The 26,592-nt window shown below is 42.5% G+C and overlaps 1 protein-coding gene across 4 annotated transcripts in view; it reads right to left on the bottom strand.

Annotated features, from left to right (window-relative positions):
- Per3 (period circadian regulator 3) overlaps nt 1-26,592 on the bottom strand; it is a 47,560-nt gene that overhangs the window by 20,212 nt on the left and 756 nt on the right. For all 4 annotated transcript variants that reach the window (XR_008721014.1, XR_008721013.1, XM_055615034.1 and 1 more), the window contains exons 2-15: nt 26,303-26,448; nt 25,424-25,539; nt 24,035-24,236; nt 20,445-20,493; nt 16,822-16,964; nt 14,928-15,006; nt 12,278-12,384; nt 11,886-12,042; nt 8,946-9,051; nt 7,692-7,820; nt 7,033-7,162; nt 1,156-1,288; nt 558-679; nt 240-410 (exon numbers count right to left, since the gene is read on the bottom strand). Coding sequence is in view for 2 of the 4 variants with exons in the window: in XM_055615034.1 (XP_055471009.1) it covers nt 240-410; nt 558-679; nt 1,156-1,288; nt 7,033-7,162; nt 7,692-7,820; nt 8,946-9,051; nt 11,886-12,042; nt 12,278-12,384; nt 14,928-15,006; nt 16,822-16,964; nt 20,445-20,493; nt 24,035-24,236; nt 25,424-25,539; nt 26,303-26,448 (1,790 nt within the window). In the remaining 2 variants the exon portion in view is untranslated. The remainder of the gene's footprint in view (nt 1-239; nt 411-557; nt 680-1,155; nt 1,289-7,032; nt 7,163-7,691; nt 7,821-8,945; nt 9,052-11,885; nt 12,043-12,277; nt 12,385-14,927; nt 15,007-16,821; nt 16,965-20,444; nt 20,494-24,034; nt 24,237-25,423; nt 25,540-26,302; nt 26,449-26,592) is intronic.

The following is a 26,592-nucleotide window of genomic DNA, read 5'->3' as shown; positions in this document are numbered from 1 at the left end:
ACAGAGAACTACGTTAATAATGGCGGACACAGAGAGCCTAGCAGCTCTAAGAGCGCCACACTGACCATATTAACACATACGCCCTAGGAAATACAGCCTGTACTGCATAACCGACACAAGCGCCGGACACTTCTCAGTTAGCATACTAAGTGAAAGACGGGAAAAGTAGTTACAGCCCACACGGTAATTAGGCAGACGGTGCCAACGGCTCTCCTCTCATCAAAAGGCAAAGGCGGTACCTGGCTGCAGGGGTGGGGCATGCACAGCAGTGCTGGTGCAGCTGCACTGGCTTTTGCCAGACCCCGTGCTCAGTGCGGCAGCGGACAGCGTCCGTGCAGCGCCGACTTCAGCGCCGTCTGTGGATGGTCCAGTTGTTTCCTGTCTACGTACGTTCAGGATCTGTTCAGTATCTGGTGATATATGAGAAACTGATGGTGAAAAAATGCTAACGAAAGCTTACAGAAGTCAGGAACTGACAACTTAAAGCCACTGGCCATAGAGAGGGAAGATCTCTGTGATTGCAATGATGTCATCCACCCTGACAGCTCTCCCGCTACCTCGCAGTGTCGCGCCGTTGTCCACCTCGTGGTTTTGCCTGGCTTCTTCTGAGGATGAAGACGTGTTTGTGCAGGATATGCACTTTCTTTTCAAGGCCGGGAGACTGTAGCTTGTCAGGTACCTACAACAAAACTAGGCTGAGTCTTCTTGTTGGCCAGGCCAGGCCACTTGTGCTTATGCCACTGAGGGAGGGGACTTCATAGAGATAGGGGACTTTGTCCTTCCTTCTTGGATGAAGTCAGCCCTGACCGTCCCAGCCTGTGTTACTGGCTTACAACCTCTCTTCTACTATGCTGTTTAATTGGTCCTCAGAGCTCAGCCATTTAACTCTGACCAGCTTAGGCCTTCACAGAGGGAATGTGGCTTCTTATTCTGTGTCCTCCACGATGCCCCACAAGCTGTAAGCTGTAAGTAGCAGCACCTCTTGGCTCACAGGAGACTCAGCAGCACTGTCCCCGCAGCTCTCAGGGCTGTGCATGACCAACTGATCCTGTCGTCTAGAGTACAGAATCAGTGCAGACATTCTGAAAATGCCAGGCAGCCACACAGCGATGAGCCAGCGTTCCGGCTGACTGACATCCCGGAAGCACTTCTTACCTGATGACGCTGTCGATACAGTTCATCTGCTGGTAGGATGAGCTGTGGTGCTCTCGTCTCAGATCGTCACAAGAGCCGGCACACATGCTTTTATTCTTCAGTGTCTGAGAGGAAGAAAAGTCCTTCTGCTCATCTGAAAGAAAATGAAAAGACATACAATTAAAATATTTAGCTTGTATTGAGAAAGTATTCAGCAAATCACAGTAAGCTCATAGCATACATTTACAGAACATCATGCAGTGCATTTCACGTCATTAAGCACGAGTGCAGATCTAAGCAAATGACAAAGAACTATCAGTAAAGTGAATAAAATGACGTACAAGAGAAGCCACACAGAATGATTACACTGGGAATTTCTAAAATGAGTGAAACAACCACCTCAGGCAAGGATTACCACGGCAACTCTCAGATGAAAGCTTGGGGAATGCCAACGTCGAGCTAATGCTACTTATTGCAACTGGCTAAGACACCTAAATGCTGTGTCACCCCACCTTGTACACCGCCTGTGTACTGGATGTCTGCAGAGTCGGTCAGTGGGCATGGTGCCAGAGTAACTGGTATCACACATATCTCCGTGTTGCAAGGCAAAGCACACAGCATTGCCTATGGTGTGAGGTAAAACACACAGCAGAGCCTCTCTGGTGACTGAACAGTGGGTTTTATGCTGCCCCACATGCTAGCCACCATCACAGGAAGCACGTGAAATGGGCCACGACAACCAAGGAATAAGATAGAATTGTACTGATCTGAATGTGAACTTAAATTATCAAATATGGCTAGTGGCACAGGTGTGGAGATAAGGAAAGGCCTCCAGCAGGGAACCAGAACCTCCTGGAGAACAGGAAGAGCCCGGTAAAGAACACAGAAAGACAGGCAGAGAGAGGAAATGTGCAAACCAGTGCTGTGGAGGCGGGGACTGCACAGAGTTCAGGAAGAAGTGGTTAACGACGTCACACACTGCTGACCTATCTGTGGCACTAGCCGCCGCTGTTCTCAGGGACTGGCATCTCCGGCGGAGCAGGAGAGGCCTCTCTTCACAGGGCTTTATGGCAATACAACTCCTTGGATAGCCTCGCCTTAACTCAGCAGCGTTTGTCCCCACACACCCCAACCAGAGCTGCGCACTAACACTCACACAGCACTGTGGTCAAGCCATGGCATTCAGTGAAGGAATGCTTTTTACTCACTTCTTGCTGCATTATCACTAACTGGAACTTTTGTTTCAGGATCCAGTCCAGGATCTCAGTGGCTCTGGTGGTCAGATCGTAACTTTATGGTAACACGGCCCCTCAGTCCGGCGTTTATCAGTACAGACACACAGCTATTGTTGGGTAATGAGCCAGCACTATGATGGTGAATTTTGTTACTTAAATTATCCTAGCTTGGGCTATTTGTAGCTCTTCCAAGCCGCCTGCTCCCTGTGCTCTTCTGATGTCTATCTATCTGACCCTTGAATATCTTTACTCTCTAGCCTTGGTTCCTTTTGTTTGAAAAAATACACTTAGAAACCAAGATCTCTCTGTTAGGTGTGTGTCTATGCTTGTAAGTCCTCTCAATGGTCAGAGCTGATATACAAGTCTATATATTAACCCTTCTCTATCTGTCCATCTACTGGTCCAGCTGAATGCTTGAGTTTTTCCACAGGCTTCTACCGCCAGTCCAGGACAATTTGTTTCAGAATTCCTCCTTAAAACCTCCACAACAGTGAAAAACCTTGTTATCATTATCTATGACGTTTGTCATTAGTTTTCCCAGTACAAAGTAACTTGAGGATTCTTCTAGAGATAAACACACCAGCCTGGGTATGGTGTTTATGGACATTAGTACTCTGTATCTGGTATTTAGGTAAAGTGATTTTTACTTCTTCTCTACAGTGACTTAACCTCCCCTCCTTGAGGATGTTAATGGCACTCCTGCTTAGCAGATTTACCCACACATGGCTTTGAGATCTTACGACATGCTGGGATGGGATATATGTTTATGGATCTTGGCAAATGCACAGATTCTCTCAGCTACCCCATTTGGAGTCAGCTCTTCTTTCCTTTCAATCTCAGTATGTAGCCCCAGCACTGGTGGCTGTTTTTGCTTCCTGTGGTTTTAGTTTTCTGGAGGACAGGAGATTGAGCCCAGAGCTTTGCCCATCCTGCAAGGCTCTACCAATAGCTCCATGGTTTCAGTTACACAGTCACTTGTAAGTTAAAACAAACAAACAAACAAAACAACAAACAAAAAACCAAAACCAAAACAAGTGGAAAGCGGCAGATAACTGTTTCTATTAAACTGTGCGCTGTTCTCAACAGTGTGCTGCAAGCTTTCTGTTCTGCCCCAGCCCACATGGGATGCAAGCTGTCTCTTCGTCCAGTGTGTGAACACTGCCTATGTTACTGCCTATGTTACCCACCCAGCACTATCCTGGGCAGAACAATCCAGCATCGCCAGAAACAGCGGATTCTTCCTGAGCTCTCTAAGGTCAACAGCAGATAAACTGTGTCACAATGCCTGCCCATTCACCATCCTTCATCTAACTTACAAGGTGCTCAGGGTTCATCTCCAGTTATTACATTATTTCAAAGGCAGACAACAGTGTATTCCCCAAACTCCCTGCTGCCACATTTTATTTGTATGTCATAAAGAGTACTATTTTTAGTCAGTTATCTTGCAAATCAATTAGAAATAAAATTTATTTTCTTTTATTCCTCATCCAGTAATTTTTCACTCCTTAGTGTAAATAGGTTTTATCATTCTTTTCTGTGGTAAAAAACTCCTGGGGCTGGAGAGATAGCTCAGTGATTAAGAGTGAGTACTGTTCTTCTAGAGGAGCCAGGTTCAATTCCCAGCACCCATGCTGGGTGGCTGCAACTAGCACCTGTAACCCCAGTTTCAGAAGCACCAACATTCCTAGCCTCCACTGGCGCCCACACTCATGTGTGCATGGCACACACACACACACACACACACACACACACACACACACACACACAATTAATCAAACCATTAAAAAATTCCTTGACATTTCTGGTAGAAAAGTGTGCTGTCAAATTCTCAGATGACTGAGAAATCTGAAGGATTTTCCTCCAGACACAGGACTCTGCTGCCAGTTCTTTGGAGATGCAGTTTACGGTCTCCTATTGAGCCATTTCTGGAGAGACACACCGCTAAGTCTCATCTGTGGCCATCCGCTCCCGCCGCCTTCACGAGGTTCTCTTTGGTTTTGTTTCCAGCAGTATGAACAAGGTATGACAAAGCAGGTTTTTAAAAATGTTTTTTTTTTTTTTTTAATACTGATGTTCTTTGAGTCTGCTGAAAATCTTGATTGTTATATTTTCAAATATTTCTTTTAGCACCCCACTTAGTCCCATATTAGATAGTGTGAAGTGACCCCCTGAACTGAAAGTTTGTTTCAGTCTGAGTAATTGAAAAGATATCCGAAGCAAACTGTCTTGTGGCTTACTGCTTCTGGTGTGTTGATGGCAGCCATTTTTCGTGTCTGATTTGCTGAAACCTTTTGCTCCCCAGAGTACGTAAACATCAACATTAGCCTCTTTTGACTCTGGTCGTATGAACATTTTTAAGTCACTGAGGCAAAACAGTAGGAAAAAACAGGCAGCAGGATACACACAGTACCTCCGGCATTTCTAAAGGGCCAGTTTCATCTGGCCCTTTCTTTCAGTTACTTCTCAGAGCTGGCCTTGCTCATGACCTACTCTGCTCAGTAGTCTTGCAATGCACTATTCACAATTAGCTTAACTTGTCAGGTATTTCCACTGTTGTACGTTTGTATCTTCTTTCAGTGTCCACTTTGTCTTTTGGGTTTCCCCTTCTTGTCCTTCCATAAACTTCATTTCTTATCAAAAGCTCAGTAGCCTTTCTAGGACAGCAGAGACTGAGCAGCTGTCTCCCTGTAAAGGCCTGTGTTTGGATTAATATAAACCTAGGCCAGGCTTGCAATTTGTTACCACTATGTTCTATGAGGGATTCAATTTCCACATTCCTCTAGCCAGACTTTGTGCTTCAAGTGGTGGCTGTTTTGAGAGCGTTTTGAGTGTCTGCTCCACTTTCAGCTCTTGCTATCCCCCTGCATTTATTTTAGCAAGGATTTGTCTCTTGCAAGTTGTTTGATTCAGGAAGCTGCTGAACAGCAGTCCAGTGTTTGCACCTCATCTGTCCCATAAGCCTGAGTCCTTCCTTGGATTTTAAAACTGCCAGCTGCTGCTTCAGTACTCCAGCTTCGTGAAGAAAGGTCACAGAGTTGCTGTCTTTTTCTAAGTGTGCAGTGATGCTCTTTCTTCTCCCTGAGCGGAAAATGACAGCACTCTCCTAACCTAGTAAATCCACTGGAGGTTGGTGTGGTGGCATGCATGCAGCCCCAGCATGCTGGAGGCTCCTACAGAAGGATCGAGGTAACATCTCAAAAACAAGGAGTGACAGGAGCAGGAACTAGCTAAGGCTCTTTTTGGAGTTTTGTCCTTTTACCATGTAAGGAGAGTTTTTCCTTTTCTTTTAGAGAATGTGAGGAATTCAAGCTCATTCTTGAAAGCGGAGTCAGGGCTCTCACTGAATACTGTACCTTCTACACTTGACCTAGACATCCCACCTTTCCACCCCGTGAGAAATAAATGCCTTTTTGTTTGAAAGTTACAGTCTCAGAAAAAAAAATGTGGGGAAGACACAGTCTCATTTTATAGCCCTGGCAGGACTGGAACTCACTTTGAAGACCAGGTTGACCTTGAACTCATAATGATCTACCCGTCTGTGCCTCTTGATTACAGGGGTTAAAGGCAGGTACCACTGCACCTGGAAATCTCAGCAACTTTGATATAACAGTACACAATGTCCAAGGCTACATAATATGTGAATAGCAATTTGAAGTTTGGGGGGTAGGGGTGATTGTGCATCAATAGCACAATCAAAGGTCAACTTTGGGTATCTTTGGTAATTCTCCAACTTATCTTCTGATGTAGGGTCTTTCACCGAACCTGGAGCTCATTTTGCTGGTTAGACTGGCTGGCTAGTGGGCGACTGGGATCTGTGGTCTCCACACCTAACTAACATGGGACTTACCAGCATGCATGGCCATGCCCCGGCTTTTACCTCCCCTGTCTGCTGTCTTAAAACCAGGACAGATCCTGAGTTATTACAGATCATAGTTAATGTTATTACTGGTCTGAGAAAGTAAATGTCACCACTGTGATGTAAGCTTTACATTGGACAATGATAAATACTATCATAAATTTACATGATCAAAATCCATGATTTCTAAAATTGTATTAAACTTCAGGAGGAAAATGAAAGAAGAGTTAGTTATGTTAAAAACGGTCAGTGTGTAAAATAAAGAACAGGCAAGTACACTGTCAATGTACACAGGCCGGCAGTATGGCTGGGGGAGTGTCTGCCAGGCTCTGGGTTGCATCCCTAGCAGTCTGATCCAATCTCCCTAACAAAGACCTTTTGCCGCTGTGTAACCAGGCTAGCTTTTCAACATAATGCCACTGAATATAATCGATTCATCCAATTCTTCTGGAGTGAGCCTGACCTCACATTTGAGAAAAGATTAAAAGGCCAATGTTTTTCACTCAGTCTAGATCATTTTCCATTTGTTTCAAATGACAGAACAGGATCGTTTCAATATTCTTTACTATCTGAGGTGTATTAAAAATTAGCTTTTGGGTTTAAATAGCTCAGAAAGGAAGAACCTAAGAATCTGATGGTAGTAAAACTGCTTCTGAAAGCATACTGAGCTGTATTTTAAAAGCCACTTGGCTTACTCTCATCAAGTACTGCTTTCTGCACGAATCAGCGAGCCGGAAAGCTGCCCAGGCTCAGGCTGCTCCCTGTGAAGAGACATGGGGGCAGCCGAGGGCCACTCTGTTGACTTACCACCACCCTGCAGCTCCGTGCGCGTCTCCGTCACCGGCCTGACTGACGGCCTGGCCATCGACTCAATGTACAGCTGCTGGCCCACATTCTTAATTCTGTTTACGCTGGCATAGACCTGCTGCAAGGTCATCTTAGGGAAGAACGACAGAACAGGGTTAGAAACGTAGCAGTGAGTGCTCACACACTGCAAACAATACATGTTCAACTTGTGGTCCTCTGAGACTTGACTAAAAGCAGTCCTCACTTTAATTACCCTTCTTGCTGTGCAAGGGAAACTGATGGCCATCAAACTGAACCGCCATCACCCACGGCACACTGCTTTTACGTACAATTAATCCAAGTGTCACCTGGAAAAGGTGATTTTTCCCCCTCTAAAAGACAGGCTCCTTACCCTTTAGCCCAGCTGGCCTCAGACTCATAATCCTCTTGCTTTCTGCCCGAGTGCTGAAGTTATAATTGTGCCCCACCATGCCTAGCTCAGAAGTTCTTTTTATTTATAGATAGAGATAAAGGGCATTTATCTATATCTACTAAAATCATTTTCTAAAATAGACTGAAATCTGTCAAATGACAAACAACTGCTAAGATGTCACCAGGTACAGGACCAACACTGACATACGACAGAGAAGGGCGCCTGCAAGAGCACGTCTGCCACACACCTGCTCCTTCTGTGCCTCCTCTGGGCAGTGTCCACTTGACTCGCTGGAAGAGGTGACGCTCACATGCTGCTCCTGGGAGCCGCTGCTGCCCAGGCTCCCGTAGCCACTGGACGCACTGGCATGCACTGGCTAAGAGGAAGGGCCCAGTTCAGTTCCTGCTAGGTGGTGGCGACATTCACCTCAGAGCTTCTAGTCTACAATCATCAAGGCTAAGTAAGAGCTTCTTAAACGCTACAGCAGGGGGAGCTGACGTGGTCAGCCTGGATGCTGCTGTCAGGAGCTCGTCAGTGCCTTCCTGTTCTCAGGACAGGGCCTAACTTTGTAGTCTAGGTGGAGATTACAGCAACAAGCTCTTTTAGATGCTAAAAGATAACTGATTAAGCTCTTTTAGATGCTGAAAGATAACTGATTTTAAAAACCATAAAGAATTTAATAGTATATTTATTTTTTATAATAAATTTAGAATAGACAAAACACAAAATAAAATACGGACTTTTATAAAACTTCAGACACTTCTGAACCCTAGTGATTTTATGAGAGCCATTTCTGAAAACCACTGGGCTCACAGCCATGTGACTCACTCAACTTCTACATCTCTGGTTGTTCTTTTCAACAGGGAATTGTCCTATTCTTCCTTTATAATAACAAGAAATAGTGAGACCAACCACATCTCTTTTCTAATTTTAAAATCTAAATTAAAAAACTAAAATCAGGGCTGGAGAGATGGCTCAGAACACTGGATGTTTCTTCCAGAAGTCCTGAGCTCAATTCCCAGTAACCACATGGTGGCTCATAACCATCTATGATGAGATCTAGTGCCCTCTTCTGGCGTGCAGGCACACATGCAGGCAGAATACTGTATAAATAATAAATAAAATCTATAAAACCAAACCAAACCAAATCAAAACAAAACAAAAACCCCAAAACCACTGAAGCCCAAACTCAGATGCTGAGTTCACTGCTGATACCTGAAACATGAGAATTCTTCTTTCATGAAGAAGGCAAGGGCCTCTCCTGTCATTGCAGCTCAGTTTGCTGTGCCAAATCGTATGCAACCAGAAATGTTCTGTGCTTCTCGCACAGAATAAAGAACAAGATAAACAGAACTTACTCCATAGAAGCGAAGAGAAAGGCAGAAATTCCTAAGATCTCCCTCTCCTCATAGTGCATTCTTGTGCAGTGACAGTCCTAAGCCTGAACTGACATAGAACACAATTTCGGGAAGGATGTGTTTTTAAAAACCTCTCGCTTTACCTGCAAAAGAAGTCTGTGAATTTGCTCTTGCAATTCCATAACACCTTTGTCATTATCAGTTGCCTTTTTAATTCTGGTAGCAAAAACATCCTCATTTAGGGGACTCCTATAAAACACCAGGTGAAACAATGAGTCAATTATGCCAATTCATTTAAAATGAACTCTAAAGTATTTATAACAGGCCATTTAAAGAATAAGCCATGTTTTGATGAAGCAACTCTTTAGCTGTAGATACAAAAAATATGGAGTTAAAAATACCCAAAGAAACAAACTGAACATAACAGCCCCTAACCCACAAAGCACTGGGGACAGAACACAGGGCCTTGACATGCCAGGAGAACACTCCATCACTAAACTACATCTTCAGGCCTTGGTGTTCTGAGACAAAACCGTGCCATAGCAGCCCAGGCTAGCCTAGAACTTTTGATCCTCCTATCTCTACCTGCTGAGAACTGGGATTGCAGGCAAACATCTGGCACATCTCTCTAGCACTGATCTTTATGTAAGCAGTTCAGAACTATGTACATATTATCTGTTTAGTGAATGTCCATAAATACACAAAACCAGTGACAAGCCACTTTTCTGCTTCTACGAGCCTCAGGAAGGACTGGTTTTAAAATCTGACAAATTATTCAACCCCTGTAGGAGGTTTAAGAGCCTGACGCTACCAAGCAGTAAATGCTTAAAGCTGGGCTGGACGTGGCACAGCAGTTACGAGTACCTGCTGCTCTTCCAGAGAACCCAAGTTCGATCCCCACTACCCAGGTCTGGTGGCTCATCACCTATATCGCCAGCCCCTGGGAGATCTGACGTCTCTGGCCTCAAGGGCACCTGCACATAGCCACATGCAGACACACACACCTACACATAATTTAAAAAATAGTAAAACATAAAACTTAAAAAATTAGATGGGTGTGGTGGCACGTTTGTAATCCCAGCACTCAGGAGGCAGAGGCAGGAGGATCTCTGTGAGTTCAAGGCCAGCCTAATCTACACAGAGTTCCAGGACAGCCAGGGCTACATGGTGAGACCTTGGTTCAAAAAAACAAAACAAAACAAAAATTAATACATATATATATATATATATATATGTCTTTAAAACAAAGACATATATATAAATATATTAACTTCCGTACTTCTAGTTAGATCTAGCTAAATGTATTCAGTTAAATATTACATGTTTTCTATGCTGCTGCCTAATAATGTTGACATAAACAAAATTATTAGATTATTGAAATCCAGCGTATCCATGTTTAATGTAAATTCAAGGAGTATCATTTTGTATATAGTGAGCTCCATATGTTATTTTTGTAAATTTTTTCAAAAAGTAAATAATCACAGCTAAAAATACCCGTGAAGTATAAAGAAAATGTGTCAACATGATATGCAAGATTTATAGACTACACATAATATATAGTTTTGGCTCAATAACTGTTTGTATATATATATTTATATTTATATATATATATATAATATATATGTAATAAACAAAACTTCAAAATGAAAAACAAAAACAAAAAACCAAAAATAAAAATACAATAAAGCCGCTAGCCACCTAGGCCACCTGACAAAGGTGACTCTGCAGCCCGCCTAGTGGTGAAACACAGCCATCACACTACCACTTCCCATCTCATTCACAGCCTTCAGAGATTTAAAATCTACCACTAAGATGGCTCAGTGGGTGAAACTGTTGACTGGGTTTGATCACTGAACCCACAGTGAAAGGATGTTCCACACAAGATGCTCTCTGACCTTCATGTGTGTGTGTCACGTTACACATGTGGTTGTTCTCCTTATACAATATGTTTAAAAAAAAAACAAACAGAACAAAGATTACTACCTGAATATGGTGAATGGCAACAAGGATGGTAATAAGAGAAGAAACTGACATTTATTAGGACCTCCTCCTAAGACCTGTGCTAGTTTTTAGAATATGAAAAAAATACCTTCAAAAGCCCTAAAGCAGTAGTTTTCAACCTGACGGTTGTGACCCCACTTGCAAACCTCTATCTCCAAAAACATTCATATTATAGTTCATAACAGTGTCAAAATCACAGTTATGAAGTAGCAATGAAAATGTTATGGTTGGGGTCACCACAACATGAGGAACTGCATTAAAGGGTCGCAGCATAAGGAAGGTTGAGAGCCACCTTCTCAACCCTAGTGGGTGACAGGCACTGCTCCAATTTCTTTACAAAGGAATTTCAACCTTGTGCAGGTCCCCTAGTTATTAAGGGGAGAGGGGGGGATAGAGGAAGGGACCAGTCTAGGTAGCAAGGCTTATACCATGCCATGAAACTTGGGACCTTGGGAGAGTGGGTAACAATGAGGAATCCTGAGTCAGACACATCTGATGTAGGCATTAATCAGTGTGAGCCTGGGTGGAAGAAGTAACCACGAAACAGCAGGGCTAGTGGTTAAAGAGATAGCTCCGTGGTAAGAACACTTCCTGCTCCTGAAGATGAACCTGGTTTGATTCCCTGCACTCACATAGCTGCTTACAGCAGTTTGCAATTCCAGTTCCAGGGGATCTAGTGTCCTCTTCTGGCCTCCAAGGGCCCCAGGCACACACTTATTATACTTACATACATGTAAGCAAAACAACTGTACACACAAAATGAAATATTTAAAAATGTTTAATTTTTCATGCATATGATGTTCTGCCTGAGTGTATGTCTGTGCACCTCATGCACGTCTACAATGCCTGTGTAGGCTAGAAGAGGGTGCTGGATGCCCTGGCCCTGCAGTTACAGATCTAGAGCGGAGCCACAGTGACCTGAAAGCTGAAACACCACCCCAAGATTGCAATTATTATCAAAAAAGAAATCAGAGTGCTGGCAGTGTAAGGAAAACTAAATCAAGGCCCTGAATTCTTCCCGTGATATGGGGACACTGGCCCTGCTCACCTCTGTACGCCACAGCAATAACTGATAAACTTACGTTCTAACTTTATGTTGACCGATGATGAAGGAAACCTTCCTGCTCCAGGGGTTCACAAAGCTGGACCAGCTGGAATCCAGAATGACATAATCTCCGTTCTGAGTGCAGAATCTGATGGGCGCGTGTTCAAACGGAGGATGGCCCACATACTTTAAAACTACGTAAAGCAAGAAGATTAAAACCAAACTCGACACAGATAAGATTTTAAGTGTCCTGCTTCAGTTATCTATTTGGGAGTTTTTAGCAATTTAAAATAGAAAACAATTACTCTAGTGGTTTCAATACTTTTTTTTTTTTAATTTGAGTAAAAGCTAAGCTCCAATGGGAAACACACTGAAAAATAAGAATCAATCAGTGGCAAATAACAGCTTCTACGAAGGATCAGGCCCTACCTTTTTGGTGTACAGCAATCATCAGAGGCCGATCTTCTGGGTGTAAGTATGTTAAGATTGATGTTCCAATCAAATCCTGAGGTAGGTAACCAAGCAAAGGCACTGCTCTGGAGCACAGGCACACACACAGCACAGGAGGCACGTTATACTGGGCAGGTAACTTTTTATATACTTAAAAATACCCATTCAGGCTGGCAATGCAGCTTAGTAGTAGACTGTGCGCTTAGCATATGTAAGGACTCTGCCTCCTGCTCTGCAAATAAAACATCACTATCAAACCCTAATCTCTCATTTGATACTAAATATGAAGAAAATCTATGAAAAGATACCCATTAATGCATCCATGAAAGCAAAACTTCAAGTGCCTGTTTATGGGAACAGCTACAAGCTAATTATGTCAGTGGTCTTCTGCCATGTTGCATCAAAACCATCTCTTAGATTCAGTGGAGGCCTGTAGGCTCACTGTGAACACAGCACTCAGCAGCTCTGGAGATCACTTGTGGACATGAGTGTTCAGCAAGCTCCTCACTGTGTTGTCAGATGTTAACACAGAAGAATGCTCATGAGGCAGTGGGCTGTGGATTTATACAGCATTGGTACAGTGTGGACCCTGAATTTTCCCCAAGAGTGTACTGAAAACATGGTCCCCAGCACAGAACGCTATTGGGAGGTGGTGACGCCCTTAGGAGAAAAAGCCTAGTAGAAAGAAGTTGGCACTGGGCTACCCCTCTCAGGCCTGTCTTGGGTCTGCATTAACTGTCGACTTGACAAAGCTTCCAATCACCTGAAAAAAGTCTCAATGGTATATCTGTCTTGATCATGTTTGTTTGTGGACATGTCTGGGAGAAACTGCCTTGATTGTCTTAATGTGACCTGTTCTACAGCAGCCAATGTCATTTCCAGGGCAGGTGCTCTCAGGCTGTGTAAGGGCTAGCAAAACATAAGGCAATAGGAGAGACAGGGAGTGAGCCAGCATGCAGCATCCTCCATGGTTCCTGCTTTCAGGTTCCTCCATGACTTCCCTCTACTTCCTGTACCATGACTTAGGTAGATCTGCCTCACTGTGCGCTACCCACCAGAGCTCTCAAAGCAATGGAGCCAGTCAGCTGACCATGGCCTGCGCTGTGCAGTGAATAAACCTTTCTTTCCTCCTTACAAGTTGTTCATTCCCACTGTTTCATTACGTTAACGAACAAAAAGGTGATTAATAATCACTGGATACAATGTATTGTCAAAGTCAAATATAGTATCAAAAGGCAACTACCACATAGACAAATCCCAGAAATGTTTTCAGAGTAAAAAAGCCTTGTATGGCTGACTGAAAAAAAACTGGCTCCATAACATTTTCTGTGTTTCGCTTTACACTAATGCGTAGCTTAGTCCTGTTTCTTAGATTTTCAAAGTATAAATAGAATTCTCAAATAAATTTGAGTATGTGGGGTTAAACATACTAACATCACACCAGTGTTTACTTTACCCAAACAGAAACACTGAGACTCAGGCGGTGGAGAGATGGCTAAGCAGTTAAGTGCACTGACAGCTCTTGCAGAGGCCGAGTTAGAATCCCAGCACCCATATGGCAGCTCACGCCCATCTGTAGCTCTAGTTCCAGGGGCTCTGACGCTCTCTTCTGTCTTCCTTAGAGGTGCCCCCCACACAGTACAGACACACATGCAGGCAAAACACCCATACACAAAGTTAATATATTTTTTTTCTTAAAAAAAAAAAAATACTGGGGCTGGAGAAATGGCTCAGAGGTTAAGAACACTGGTTGTTCTTCCAAAGTTCCTGAGTTCGATTCCCAGCAACCACATGTTGGCTCACAGCCATCTATGGTGAGATCTGGCGCCCTCTTCCCGTGCACAGGCACACATGCAGGCAGAGCAGTGTATAAATAATAAATAAATAAGTCTTTAAAAAATACTGAAAAACAGCAATAAGCACCATCTACCATCATTATGGTAGATCGTTAAAAAAGCCATCGTTAAAAAAAAGTAACAAAAGTAATTTAAAAATTGCCCTCCAAAAGGTAGCATAAGTTCAAAATAGAGAAAAATTCTTTAAAAAAAGCTAGCCTTATTTTTTTTTTAAAGTTCTCTTTTCTTTTTCCTCTTCAGACTAATTATAATAGCTAACATAAATTGATTTAAGCAGTATTTGTCAAATGGAAATACCACTAGAACAAATGCTAAAAGATTTGAGTCTTGGTCCTAAGTTCAGTCAGATGTTTTTGGTGAACTGGTCCTTGGTTTATGTAAAATAGCATGTGTGCCACCTGACTCAATGTTATGAAATCTAGTAAGATGTCATGTAGATCACTTGTAAAAATACACTATTAAAGATGTTTACACTAAAATTCAGCTAACTGGTACAGTGAGATGGCTCAGCAGGGACAAGTCCTTGCCACTCAGCCTGCCGGCCTGAGCTGGATCTGAGACCACACAGTGGAAGGGGAGACCCAACACCAGAAAGGTGGCGATAAATAAATAAATAAATAAATAAATAAGTAAGTAAGTTTAACTTAAACATAACTTTATTTAGGAGAAATCAATTTAAGCTGCGCTGTAACCAACAGGAACCGCTCAGGCAAACTGACAAGTTTGTCATAGTCTTCAGAAACAAATTTCTTTAGACTCAAAAAAGTATTTACCTTTCATCTACTTCAAGAAACATACATCCTGGCGTGTGTGTTGTGGTAAAAATTCTTTTATCTACTGGGATTCGAGGCGCTATTAAAAAAGAAAAGAGACTGATGAAAGTTCCAACATCCAATCAATCATTGACTCAACTAGCTCCTAAACATACAAGGAATAAAATCTCTGTATGAAACGACAGAAATCTACCTTACAGGTCTGTTGTGAAGTCAAAGCTATGGTAAAATAATGATAATTTTCGTTACTAACTTGAGTTTATTGAGGTCCATGTGTGGGGACTACATTATGGTTAATTTTAAATACAGGAAGTCTGTTGCATTCTCAATAGCTAGTTTCTTTATCACAAACAGTTTTCTCATAGTTTATCTAACAGTTAAAGCTGGAATAAGGGAAAAGCCGAATCTCTTTGGTGGTTGTGTATAATTAAAGGAAAGCACATGAGGTACCACTAAAACAACATTATGTAGTAAAATTGGTACCATCAAGTTAGGTACGTTTTGCTCTAAAATGTGCATTGAAAAATGCAGACAACTATCTGAGAATATGGCTTGCATCAGTTACTTAAACATTTCAACTGCAAGAAACCAAGTGAATGTGAACAAACCAACCCACCCACCAACCCAGTGCTTGGAGCTACTCAGGGATACATACAACATGCGTACATTTCAACTGTCTGTGGTTACCTCGGTTCACCCCAAGCCATATTTATAGTAGCTTTGATGTTTTTTTTTTTTTTTTATTGTTTAACGCAGTGGTTCTCAACCTTCGTGCTGTGGTGACCTCCAACCATAAAATTTCATTGCTACTTCATAACTGTAATTTTGCTGTTAAGAACTATAATGTGAATATTTAATATGCAGAGTATCTGGGGAGCAAACCCTGTAATAGGTCTGTTCTACTCCTGAGGTGGTGTGACCACACGTTGAGGACCCCTGGTCCAACGTGGAAATCTACGGTTCTGTCCTGCTCGTGTGTACAGGAGGAGGGCAGCCCTAGACTGCAGTTACAGACAGTTGTGAGACATCGTGCGGGTGCTAAGAATTGAACCTGGGTCCACTGGAAGAGCAGCCAGTGCTCTTAACCCCTGAACTACCTCTTTAGCCCCCTTGTCCTTTTTTTAAAACATTTTTAAAATTTTCGTCATTATTGTGTACCTAACTAATTTTCACCACAGTCCTATGTTTTTATTGTGTTATTTATTATGCACAGGTGGTAATTTGCAGGAAAGCACATATCATGTCTCATAAGAACCAACTGTAATTTTAAGTGGTAAATAGAAGCTTAAAGCTCCAAGTTTAGAAACATATTTCTGGTTATTGAATACACATATTGTAATTTCTGAAAGTTTTATAACACTTCTATGATACGGTGTCTCCCACTCCACCAAATGCTGAGGCTCAAACTGAGGGCCTGCGGTCATGGAGCAAAAAGCACCTTAGCACAGTGCTAGCTCCAGCTTCTGGCTTATTGAGACTATGTGGCCCAGGCTAGCCTTAAACTTCTTGTGTAGCCCAGGGCGCACATGCCTCAGTCCTTTAAGACATGTGCTACCTGGGAAATTCAATCTTCCCTGTGGCCTCTTCACATAATAACTTCAGTGCTATTATTTCATACAAGGCAGATATAAAAGGCCACAGAACAGGCCACCAACAGAGACAGGACTAAAGTAGTGTGTGTGAGACACACCAGGAGGCTGCCCTGTGCTGGCGGTAACAGCACAGGAAATCAAGGCCAGTAAACACCAGCTACAAGTGCTCATGGCTTAGGGTGTTCATGACCCACACTTGAAACTGAAGCAATCTTCCAACCTAGAACTAAACAGTTAGCCTCATGCTCCTGTCTGAATGCTGGCATTCTGCTTCTTACTAAGCGTGGGGCATCCTGACTTACCTTCGTAACCAGAGTGAATCTTTTCAACCAGTGTTAGACAGCAAGGCTCCGGCTCTGGTTGGGCAGAGCTACGTACATGAACCAAATAAGGGAGGATCCGGAACGGGGAGTAATGCTTCTTTTGCTCTCTGTCTCCACCTCCACTGAAGAGATCAAAGGTGATTAGGGCTGGTCCTGGTACACTCAGTCTACTGTAAAACAGGCTGGAAACATTCTACCACTAACTCCCAAGATAGAAAGATCCAAATCTAAAATGTTTAGAGATGTTTGTTCCCCCAAAGGGACAGTTATCTTGAAACCTTAGTCTCCTGGGCACTTATACACACTCACTAGTCACTGCCTACGAGGTTTATGGAGGACTTCTGACATCACTGTGAGAGTCACCCCATCACTTGCTCACGACTGTGCCCCAAACTCCCAGCTGACATCTACCCTTCTGCTGTGAGGAACACCAAGCACTACTAAATACAAAATGGGGTCCCGTGTGATCACATGGCCAAACCCAACTCTAAGGCACCTCTCTTCCCCTTTTTAAAGAACTGACACAGTCTCAAGACTTTAGCTATTTCTCTGGCTGCTACAGGCTTGGCTGGAAGGTAACCACTGTCCTGCAAAATGCCTGGCTGGGGAAAAAAGGCATTAAAACCCAGCTAACCAACCTATCCTCAGACAGGTGGGGCAGCTCTGAGGATGAGCAAAAAAAGGGCCTGCTCTATTGTTACTAAGTCAGGTACCATTCTGCAGAGTCTACATGTCCAAGAGTGAACCACTTGCCTCTTTTTGTGCAAGCAAACCTCTCTCCTAACTCACTCTAGATTAGTGACCCCTAATCCCAAGGTGAGCTGCCACAACCACTCCCAATGCACTGGCTCCCCTCATGCCTATGACTCTACTTCCTAGTTTAGTCATTTGGATGAGGCCTTCCCCCAACCAGACAAGAGTTCAAGTTCATGTTTGTCTAGCTTCCCTCCTACTGCTATGAAAGACTTCTTCAGGCTTGTCCATGCCAGAGTTTCTAAGTATCATTTGCCCTAGATATTAACCGCTGACCTGTACTTTTACCTAGGACTAGGTTCTCATACAGTAGACCTCAGAATAACCCAGACACAACTAAGGACCTCTCCAGGAAGGTGCTTTTACTACTCACTCTGGCCTCAAATGTTCCAAGATTCCCACTGCCATCCCTTATTCCTTTTTATATCACACCCCAGTTCTAACCCAATAATAAATCCTGGTAAAGCATCTTCTACCATCTCACCAGCCTGACCTTATGACCCAAGCCTTTCAGTGCTTGGTTGGGCTGGTCCTCCAGAGCATCTCCACAAGCAGCCCAAAGTTTTTTCTAATGCAAAATATGCTTTCTTGATAAAGGAAACCCCTAAACCTACCCATTGAAAGGTCCCCCACACACTGGCAGCTCTACAGTAAGGACTGGCCCCTCATCCAGCATGGGTTTCCATTGTGTTGCCATTTCCCTCCACCTGCAACAGGGACTCCTGGAGAAATGACGACTCCTGATTCTGGCTAAGGAAAGTCTGTGCTCAGTCGGGAATATCTCATGACTAAAGCAAAGAGGCTGTCAGAGACCGTGTGGGTACTGTTACAAGGGCAGGGCCGCCACCCCAACAGTTCTCCTACCAGTCAAAGACGGGACACGACATCATCACAAAATGAATGGTAACTCTGCCTTTTAGAAACACATTCTAAAATACCAATGGAGGAAATGTTTGAAATCTGAGATAAGGAAGCAGATGGGGAAGAATTGGTGGAAGTAAAGATGGCGCCAGGGTGGCCATGGTTTATAGTTGGGTAAACAGAACATATTGGTTCACTATATTATTTTCTCTGCTTCTGTTATGTTAAAAAGTCCTAAGGAAAAGATTTTGAAAGTTCCCTGTGGTTTGGTCCATGCTTCTTCACCTACCCTCCTCTCTTCCTTTCTGTTCCAGCCATGTTCCTTGTTAACCTTTCCACCATTAGGTGTGTTCACGCCAGGACCTTCTCTTCTCATGGACCATGCTTCCTTGGGACGCCCTTAAGCTCACCTGGCTTACTCCCTCACCTTCTTCAGCTCTCCAACTGCAAGTGGGACTCCTCAGAGAAGAGACCCTTCACCAGCAGTTTGGAGGAGCTCTGACAACACTGAAACACGTCAGGGGAACGGCCAGTGCAATGCAATGAGGGCAACACAGGGCTCCGTGAGGTCATGGAAGCATGGCCGTCATGAGGGCATTAATGCAGTTTCTGTCAGAGAGGGTTAGCTTTGGTGAAAGCTGACTGTTACAGTGTCTAGCTCTCTCTGCTTTTTTTGTCCATGCCAGTTTGCCCTAACTCATGAGGCCATTGCCAGATGCCTAGCAGACATTGGCTTCACACCCTCTGACTCCCAGAACTGTAAGCAAAAATGAACACTTCTCCTTTACAAGCTACAGAGCCTTAGGTATTATTTCAACAGTAGCAGAAAACAGACAAAAACGACTCTGAATAAAACAGCAATTTCTCCCTTGTCCAGAATTTGTTGCTGGTGTGCACATTCACATTTATGTATTATTTGGTTTCCTGCTTACAAAATTTAAATATACAGGGACAAAAAAATTTTGAATGAAGTACCTGACGCAGACAGGAATTAAAAAAGAACTTACTGTAATAAATCCGGGTTTCATTTACTGCATTTCAGGCATGCGCCTGATAAACTCACTCGTGAATGACTGAGAAGAGCACACAGGCGCTCCCACCTGCTGAGTTTTTGTTAGGTGGTCCCTCCTCCTATGCATACAAATACTATTAGCTCAAATCCCAATTTTATGGCATATCTGGTTATTTCCGCTATAAGCATTTTTCTTTCTATAAACATCTGGGGTAGTTACTAACTTCAATGCTAATATTAGCAATTGTGAAACCTAAAAATGTTTTTTCTTGCCAGGCACGGTAGCACACACCTTTAATTACAGCACTCATGAGGCAGAGGCAGGGGGATCTCTGTAAGTTTGAGGCCAGCCTGGTCTACATAGTAAGTTCCAGAACAGCCAGGGCAACACAGAGAGCTTCTGCCTAAAATAAATAAATAAATAAATAAATAAATAAATAAATAAATAAATAAATAGATAGATAGATAGATAGATAGATAGATAGATAGATAAATAAATAAAATTTTCTTTTATCTTCAAAAGCAACACTACTGTAGTTATGTTTAAAGAGTGACAACTATCTACAAGAAATAAACTCCTGTTAAAAGTGTGGCCAATTTTCTTTTAGATCACTCTCTTTTTAAGCCCTGCTATTAAAAATTCTAAAGACTGAGAGGTAGGTGTGGGGAAATACTAAAAATTAATTTTAAATATGACTGAACTGAAAAACAAAAAGAAAGCAAAAAGGGCCTTGAAGCACAGTTGTTTCCCAGTTTACTTCAAACCACGGGCTCTGGTGTCATAGGGTTAGTGATTATCTTTTATTCAGTCTTTTTATTTTTCTTCTCAATCCACATAGAAATTCTTACAGCAAGAATCAAAAGAGTTTGTTGTTGTATCTAAAACAGAATCCAGCTGAATACAGAAGAATCACCATAAGAGTTGGCAGAAATTAGAGACTAAGCCACATTTTGAGCCTCTGTATCCTTTACTTACCAGATTCTGCAGAAAAAGGATTTCGCTGGTGCACACTCATACTGTGAGGCTAGAAAGAAAGAAAAGGGGTCACTGTGTCCCTCCCAGGGCGGATCCTCAGTGGAGCAATCCTGACCCACCACACCAGCCCTGAAGTGTTCTCCCATCTGTGTGAGAGCCTGAAGTGAGCTTTCTTTCATTTAGCCCTGCCGTCTTTCCTTTACTCTCCACATTATTCTTCACTCTTTACATTTTATTTCTAATATCACTGCAATGATCTGTAATGATCTGGTCCACTGTAATAGTCTGGGGAAAATTTGGAGTATTTTCAGATTTGAGTTCTCTGATGTAGAAATGTGATTGTTTTCTTTCATTTTAGTTCTGTCCTTGGGGAAGTTTCTACAAGCTGTGCTTGGGTTGAATGTATGGTCCTCTCAAGACCCTTATGTGCTGCTAACGTCATCTTCAGAGGACTGTTCCAGTTTACATCCGCGTTTATGTGCTGCTAACGCCATCTTCAGAGGACTGTCCCAGTTTACATCCGCGTTTCTGTGCTCTCCCTCATGCCAGTGGTCTAACCAGCCTCACTGAAATACAGGGGACACCTAGAGATACATGTACTTCAGAGGTCAGCAAGGAGGCAGAACCTTTGCCCAATGTTTCCCTGAAAAGACCCAAGTTACAGGAAAACCGCTGAAACACACACACTGACATTAACACAGACAGTGAGACTCCCACAGATCTGAAATACTGAATAGGGCTTTGTCTTTGCATGTGTAAGGACAGGATCACAGGAAGAATCAGAAAACTGCCTCTTGCTCATACCATTTACACACTACATGAGGCTTCATGTTTACCACAAGCCACTGTGGAACCATGAGCCAGACTCTGGGACTCAGTGGGCACAAGCCCCTAAGGCACTCAGCAGGCTGTGAATGTGTCAGTTCTCGCTTCTGGAAATGAGTTCTGAAACTCCTAAGAGGTGTATACAACCGATATAACGTGGAAGCATGTTCTAAAACATGACCAAGCCAACAGCAGAGTAAATAGCATTCTGTGTCCTCTTATGTCCTCGGAGTTCAAAAGGAAGAGACTGGAGCAGGTAACCTGGGTACAGCCCAGAACGGGCATAGAGCTTATGAACTAGTCTCAGCTGAAGCTTGAACCTGAGACTTAAACAGCAGGAGCACAGTCTCTGGAGTAAATGAGAAGCACATCATGTCTGCATGGCAGAAGATATGATGAACTATATTAAGGTTTTAGATAAGATGAAAATATTTCAGCAAAGATTTAAAAGGCTGAAGATACAAGCAATGCTGAAGGAAAACAAAACAAGGACTGAAAGAGCTGGCAAACATGTCTATATTCCAGCATGTGGACAGTTCCTGGCCCCATATGATCTTTGAACATTCTTTGAATGGGTGATTAATGAAAGCAGAAAAACATAGACAGCTGAAGGTTGAAAAAGTGTATTTAGGAAAGGAACACAAACAACAGCAGTATTTTTAAGATAAGAAAAGAGAGATAACAGAGCTAGACAAAGGTAGAGATACTTGACTGGACTAAGTATTGGATTTTAAAAATCTGAAAAATAGAGGCTGAAAGATCAAAAAGTTTAGCAGTCTGTTTTACTAGAATGTAAACCTCCCTCATATTATTAATCCATGAACTTAAAAGTGACAAGAAATGGCAAATCTTAGGATTTCTTACTATGTGGACCATAATCGCCCTGAAGTCCTCCCATTTTGGCTCAACCTCCAGAGTGCTGGGATTAGCTACTGGGAGCACAGTTTTTATTGCAGCAATTTTTACTACAATAAAAAGAATGTTTTTTTCTTTTTTTTAGAGAAAGCGGAACTAGGGAGCTGGCTTAGTGGTTAAGACACTGGCTGCTCTTCTAGAGGGCCCAGATCCAGCTCCCTGCACCACATGTTAGCAGGTATATGTAACTGCAGTTCTAGGGGTCTAATGCCTCTGTATAGCTCCAGTGGGCACTGAAACCCATGTGCTGCATAGATTACAAGCAGGCAAAATGCCCATACATATACAAATAAAAAATCTCCTAAAAGCAAGTTAGATAAAGTGAGACAGGAGATGTAGCTCGTCAGTGCTTGCCTCGCCTGCACAAACCCCGAGGTTTGCTCCCCGCACTGCTTAAATTGGTTTGGTGGTATATGCCTGCAATCCTATCACTCAGGAATACAGGCAGGAAGATCACAGGTTAAGGATATTCTGGTTCTAGATCAAGTTTGAGAGAGGAGAAAAGACTGGGTTAAAAAAATAAAAATTTAATTAAAGAAAAGGAATTGAAATCAGAGAAAACACTGATTTACAGGGTGTATACTGAGCTCCTTAAGAGACGGTTCACAAAGAATATAAAGTATAAAGTGACTTTAAAAAGAAAATCACAGGGGCTGGAGAGATGGCTCAGCGGTTAAGAGCACTGCCTTTTCTTCCAAAGGTCCTGAGTTCAATTCCCAGCAACCACATGGTGGCTCATAATCATCTATATCATGATCTGGTGCCCTCTTCTGGCCTGCAGACACACATGCAGGCTTGATCAACCAACCAATCTTGGGGCTGGAAATGGCTCACAGATTACAAGCACTGGCTGCTCTTCCAGAGGTTCTAAGATCAATTCCCAGTACCCACATGATAGCTCACAACCATCTATAATGAAATCTGGTGCCCTCTTCTGGCGTGCAGGTGTACATGCAGATACACACTGCCCACTAAATAAATAAATAAATAAATAAATAAATAAATAAATAAATAAATAAATGGAAATCACCTGAGGTGGACACGGTGGTCCACATCTTTAATCCTAGCACTTAAGGAGATGGCTGTGAGTTTGAGGCCAGCCTGGTCTACAAAACCTGTCCCTGAGTCCAGGAGGCTACACAGAGAAACCCTGTCTCGAAAAACCGTAATTAACAACAAACCATATGGGATTGAATGTCATAAAGAAAACTGTGATTGTACATACCTAGTTCAGGTAAACAATCATTTCAAAAAGAAAGTTATGAGGTCATGAATTTTTAGGGGCCAGAAAAATTGAATAGGACCTGTTAGGATCTTATCTACAAAATCCTATCTATTAGACAAAGAGATCATCAAGTCAATATAGAAAGAAAGTATGTTGTGTTAACTCAAAGGGAAGAGAGCCTGTATGATAGTCAACCACTGTGAAGTATGCTGATAATCAAATCTACTTTTCATGTAAAATACGTAAAATTTCACTAAGCCAAAAGAAATGTATTAGTCTGTTATGTTACTAAACAGTAAAAATATCATTTTCTTTTTTTAAAAAAGAAGATTAAAGCCTGCTGTTGTTTCATAAGCCTTTAATGGCAGCACTCAGAGGCAGAAATGGGTGGTTCCCTGAGTTTGAGGCCAGCTTGGTATACAAAGCAAGTCCCAGGACTGCCTTGGCTACACAAGGAAATCCTGTCTCAAAAAAACCAAAATAAATGAATACATAAACTAAATAAAAAGAATAAGGGAAACTACATGGTCTGTATATTGAAAATAACATGTTAATGTCTGTTCTATTTCTGTAAGAACGACCTAATCTTGGGGCAAGATACTCAACCTAACATTGGTCCCATTACCTCTTTGGGTCCGGTTGTTCCAGAAAGGAAGCTGAGTTCCAGCAGTGTGTGCGTAGAATACCCTCACGTCCTGAGGGGCAAGCAGGTCAACGAAGTGCAAGGACTTCAAGAAATCTTTCTTGGAATTCAGAATCAAAGGAGCCTGTTCAGAAATGTGCACTAACCTTCCAGACAGAAAGGAAAACACTGCCACAAAGGCATCCTACGAAAAACATTTAAAGCAAATGTTGAGGAACTTAAAATAATACTCTCTGAAAAGGCATTCTTCTGTATTTCTACAAGGTTTAAAATACACACACACAGAGACACACTCGCCTCTTGTCAAGAAAAAAGAGCTTCCTAAATAGTTTTCTCCAGCATGCTTCTTAGTAACTATTATAAAAATTGCCCCATGCTTCCTGAAAGTTTAATCTCTATGCCAAAAAGCCTACGGCAGCTTCTGTGCAGACTAAATACATACATGGCACATACACTTTTCTCTTCTGAAAACTGCTGTCTGAAAACTGCAGGAGGGGCTGCCTTCTTGTCAGCAATGCAGATTCTGTGCTTAAAAAGCAAGCTCAGACTCCGCTTCCTTCACAAATCTCTTCTTGACAGCCCTCACTACCTAAGAATTGCACCTCAAATCTGTTTTATTAGCCACTAATGTCATTTATAGTTAGCCAGCATGCTTGCTAGCATGGACCTGTTTCCCCTTCTATAGATTTAATATAAAGATTTTAGAGGGTGAATGTTTTCTTACAACTTGTTTTTTTTTTAAACACTTACTATAGCACTATCGATGCTAGCAGAATAATTCTATTGTGTAACACTACACAACTCCTATTGTAATACTATAAAAATCACTAAGTTACGGTGATGCTGGAGTCTAAACATTAAGGAGTTTCCACCATCAACAAAATATGAGGCTTAATTACTGTCAACAAGAAGAGATTAAAGGAATAAATACACTAAAGGTCTCTTCTAAAATTTCACCATAAAAATGACATCTCCACTCACCTGTTCTACAAAATCCAGATGTTACAACTTGAGGAAGTAGGTATTGGAACTAAGAATGATATGAATAGAAAGTAACAATTTGGAGATTAGAATAAGACCCAGGAAAGTACTCTGCCACATTTCGCTTGCTGTTTTTTTCTTTTTCTTTGAGAGGATGTGGGAAGCACCCGGGAGGGCAGCGCCTGCGGGCAAAGCAGGAGACTAGGGCACAGCACAAGGTGCCCACCACAGCTGCTCTCTCTGGTGCGGCCAGGAGGAACTGCAGTGCCTTTTCAGCAGGTTTGCCTCCGTCTGCCTCCGCAAGTAAACTCTCAGTGACCATCCTAACACCTAGAGAAGGCCCTGAGGAAAAGCACCCCCGTGGAGATGGCAAGACTCAGGGAATCTTACTGTGTTCTTGGAAGTATGTTCAGAAGCGAGAGAGGCCAGCTCCTCAGGACTGCACACAGCCACATCTGCCTGGCGTGCTCCGTGTGGACTGAGAATCTGGAAAAACTCACTGTTTGCTAAGAAACACAGGGAGATAAACAGGCAGTCCGGTGACAACAGAATCTTCAGAAAGTCATTTCTTAGCACCACCAAACTGCTTATTTTCTTAGATGAGGATACCTTAAATGTGCTTCCCTCAAAATCAGTTAGGTTTGTTGTTGTTTACAGTTGTTAGTTATGCAAACTATGAGTTTTATGAATCCTGTTTGTTCTAGGTTATAAGGAGCAAGATTCACTTACAGCTCTAAAGCTAGTTAATGAATCAAAGTCCAGATGCACACATACACTTTTTATGGAGGAAGCATTCACAAGCATTCACAAACCACCTATATGTATCACAGGCTGAGCAGAGGCTTATGCTAAAGAGGCAACTTCATGGAACCTGAGAAGACTGAGTGAAAGGAAAACACCTGTGCTCTGATTTAGTCAACTTTTATATACTGTAACTGCATTTCCAAAGTATGTGCATGACAGGAAAATATACATGTACATTTACTCTGTAACCTCCATGAAAGGTTCCTTGAAAAAGTCTTCAAGTTTTACTTAAGCTGCTGAACTCTTAACTCTTGCAACAGATCTGCAAAATATTGCACAGTCACTAAACTATCAGACAAATAACGTTCTCCTGGCTTTTCAAACTTGGAAAGCCCAAAGCAGCATTTACATCAGTTTTAGATTTGCTTGTCTTGGCCACAAAAAACCTCAAGCCTCTTGAGACTGGAATCCCACTGTACGTGAGTACTGGGCCCGGTGCCACGCTAATCTCTGCGGCTCATTTACCTTGCACGCTATGTACACAGCGCAGAGCATAGTTAAGGGCATCTAGGGTGCTGGGTTTACTGTGTCTTTCAGCTGGAAAATACTTTTTCATTTCTTGGACAACCATTATAAGTTCTTCAGACATTCTGTTTCGGTCTTCATGTTCACTGAATAGAAACAAACAACAAGACAAGAAATGGTAATGGTGGACAGACAGGAGATACCTGATATTTAGGGGTGTCTGGGCGCATCAATTCTCTCAAGTCCCAAGTTTAATGCCCTCTGTCGTCTAGGTAGGGTACATTTCACAC

The sequence above is a fragment of the Psammomys obesus genome, unplaced genomic scaffold, assembly GCF_907164565.1.
Source record: "Psammomys obesus unplaced genomic scaffold, mPsaObe1.curated_primary_1811, whole genome shotgun sequence".
Lineage (NCBI taxonomy): Eukaryota > Metazoa > Chordata > Mammalia > Rodentia > Muridae > Psammomys > Psammomys obesus.
Note: the sequence above shows the minus strand (reverse complement) of the source record. Positions and strands in the feature narration are given on the sequence as shown.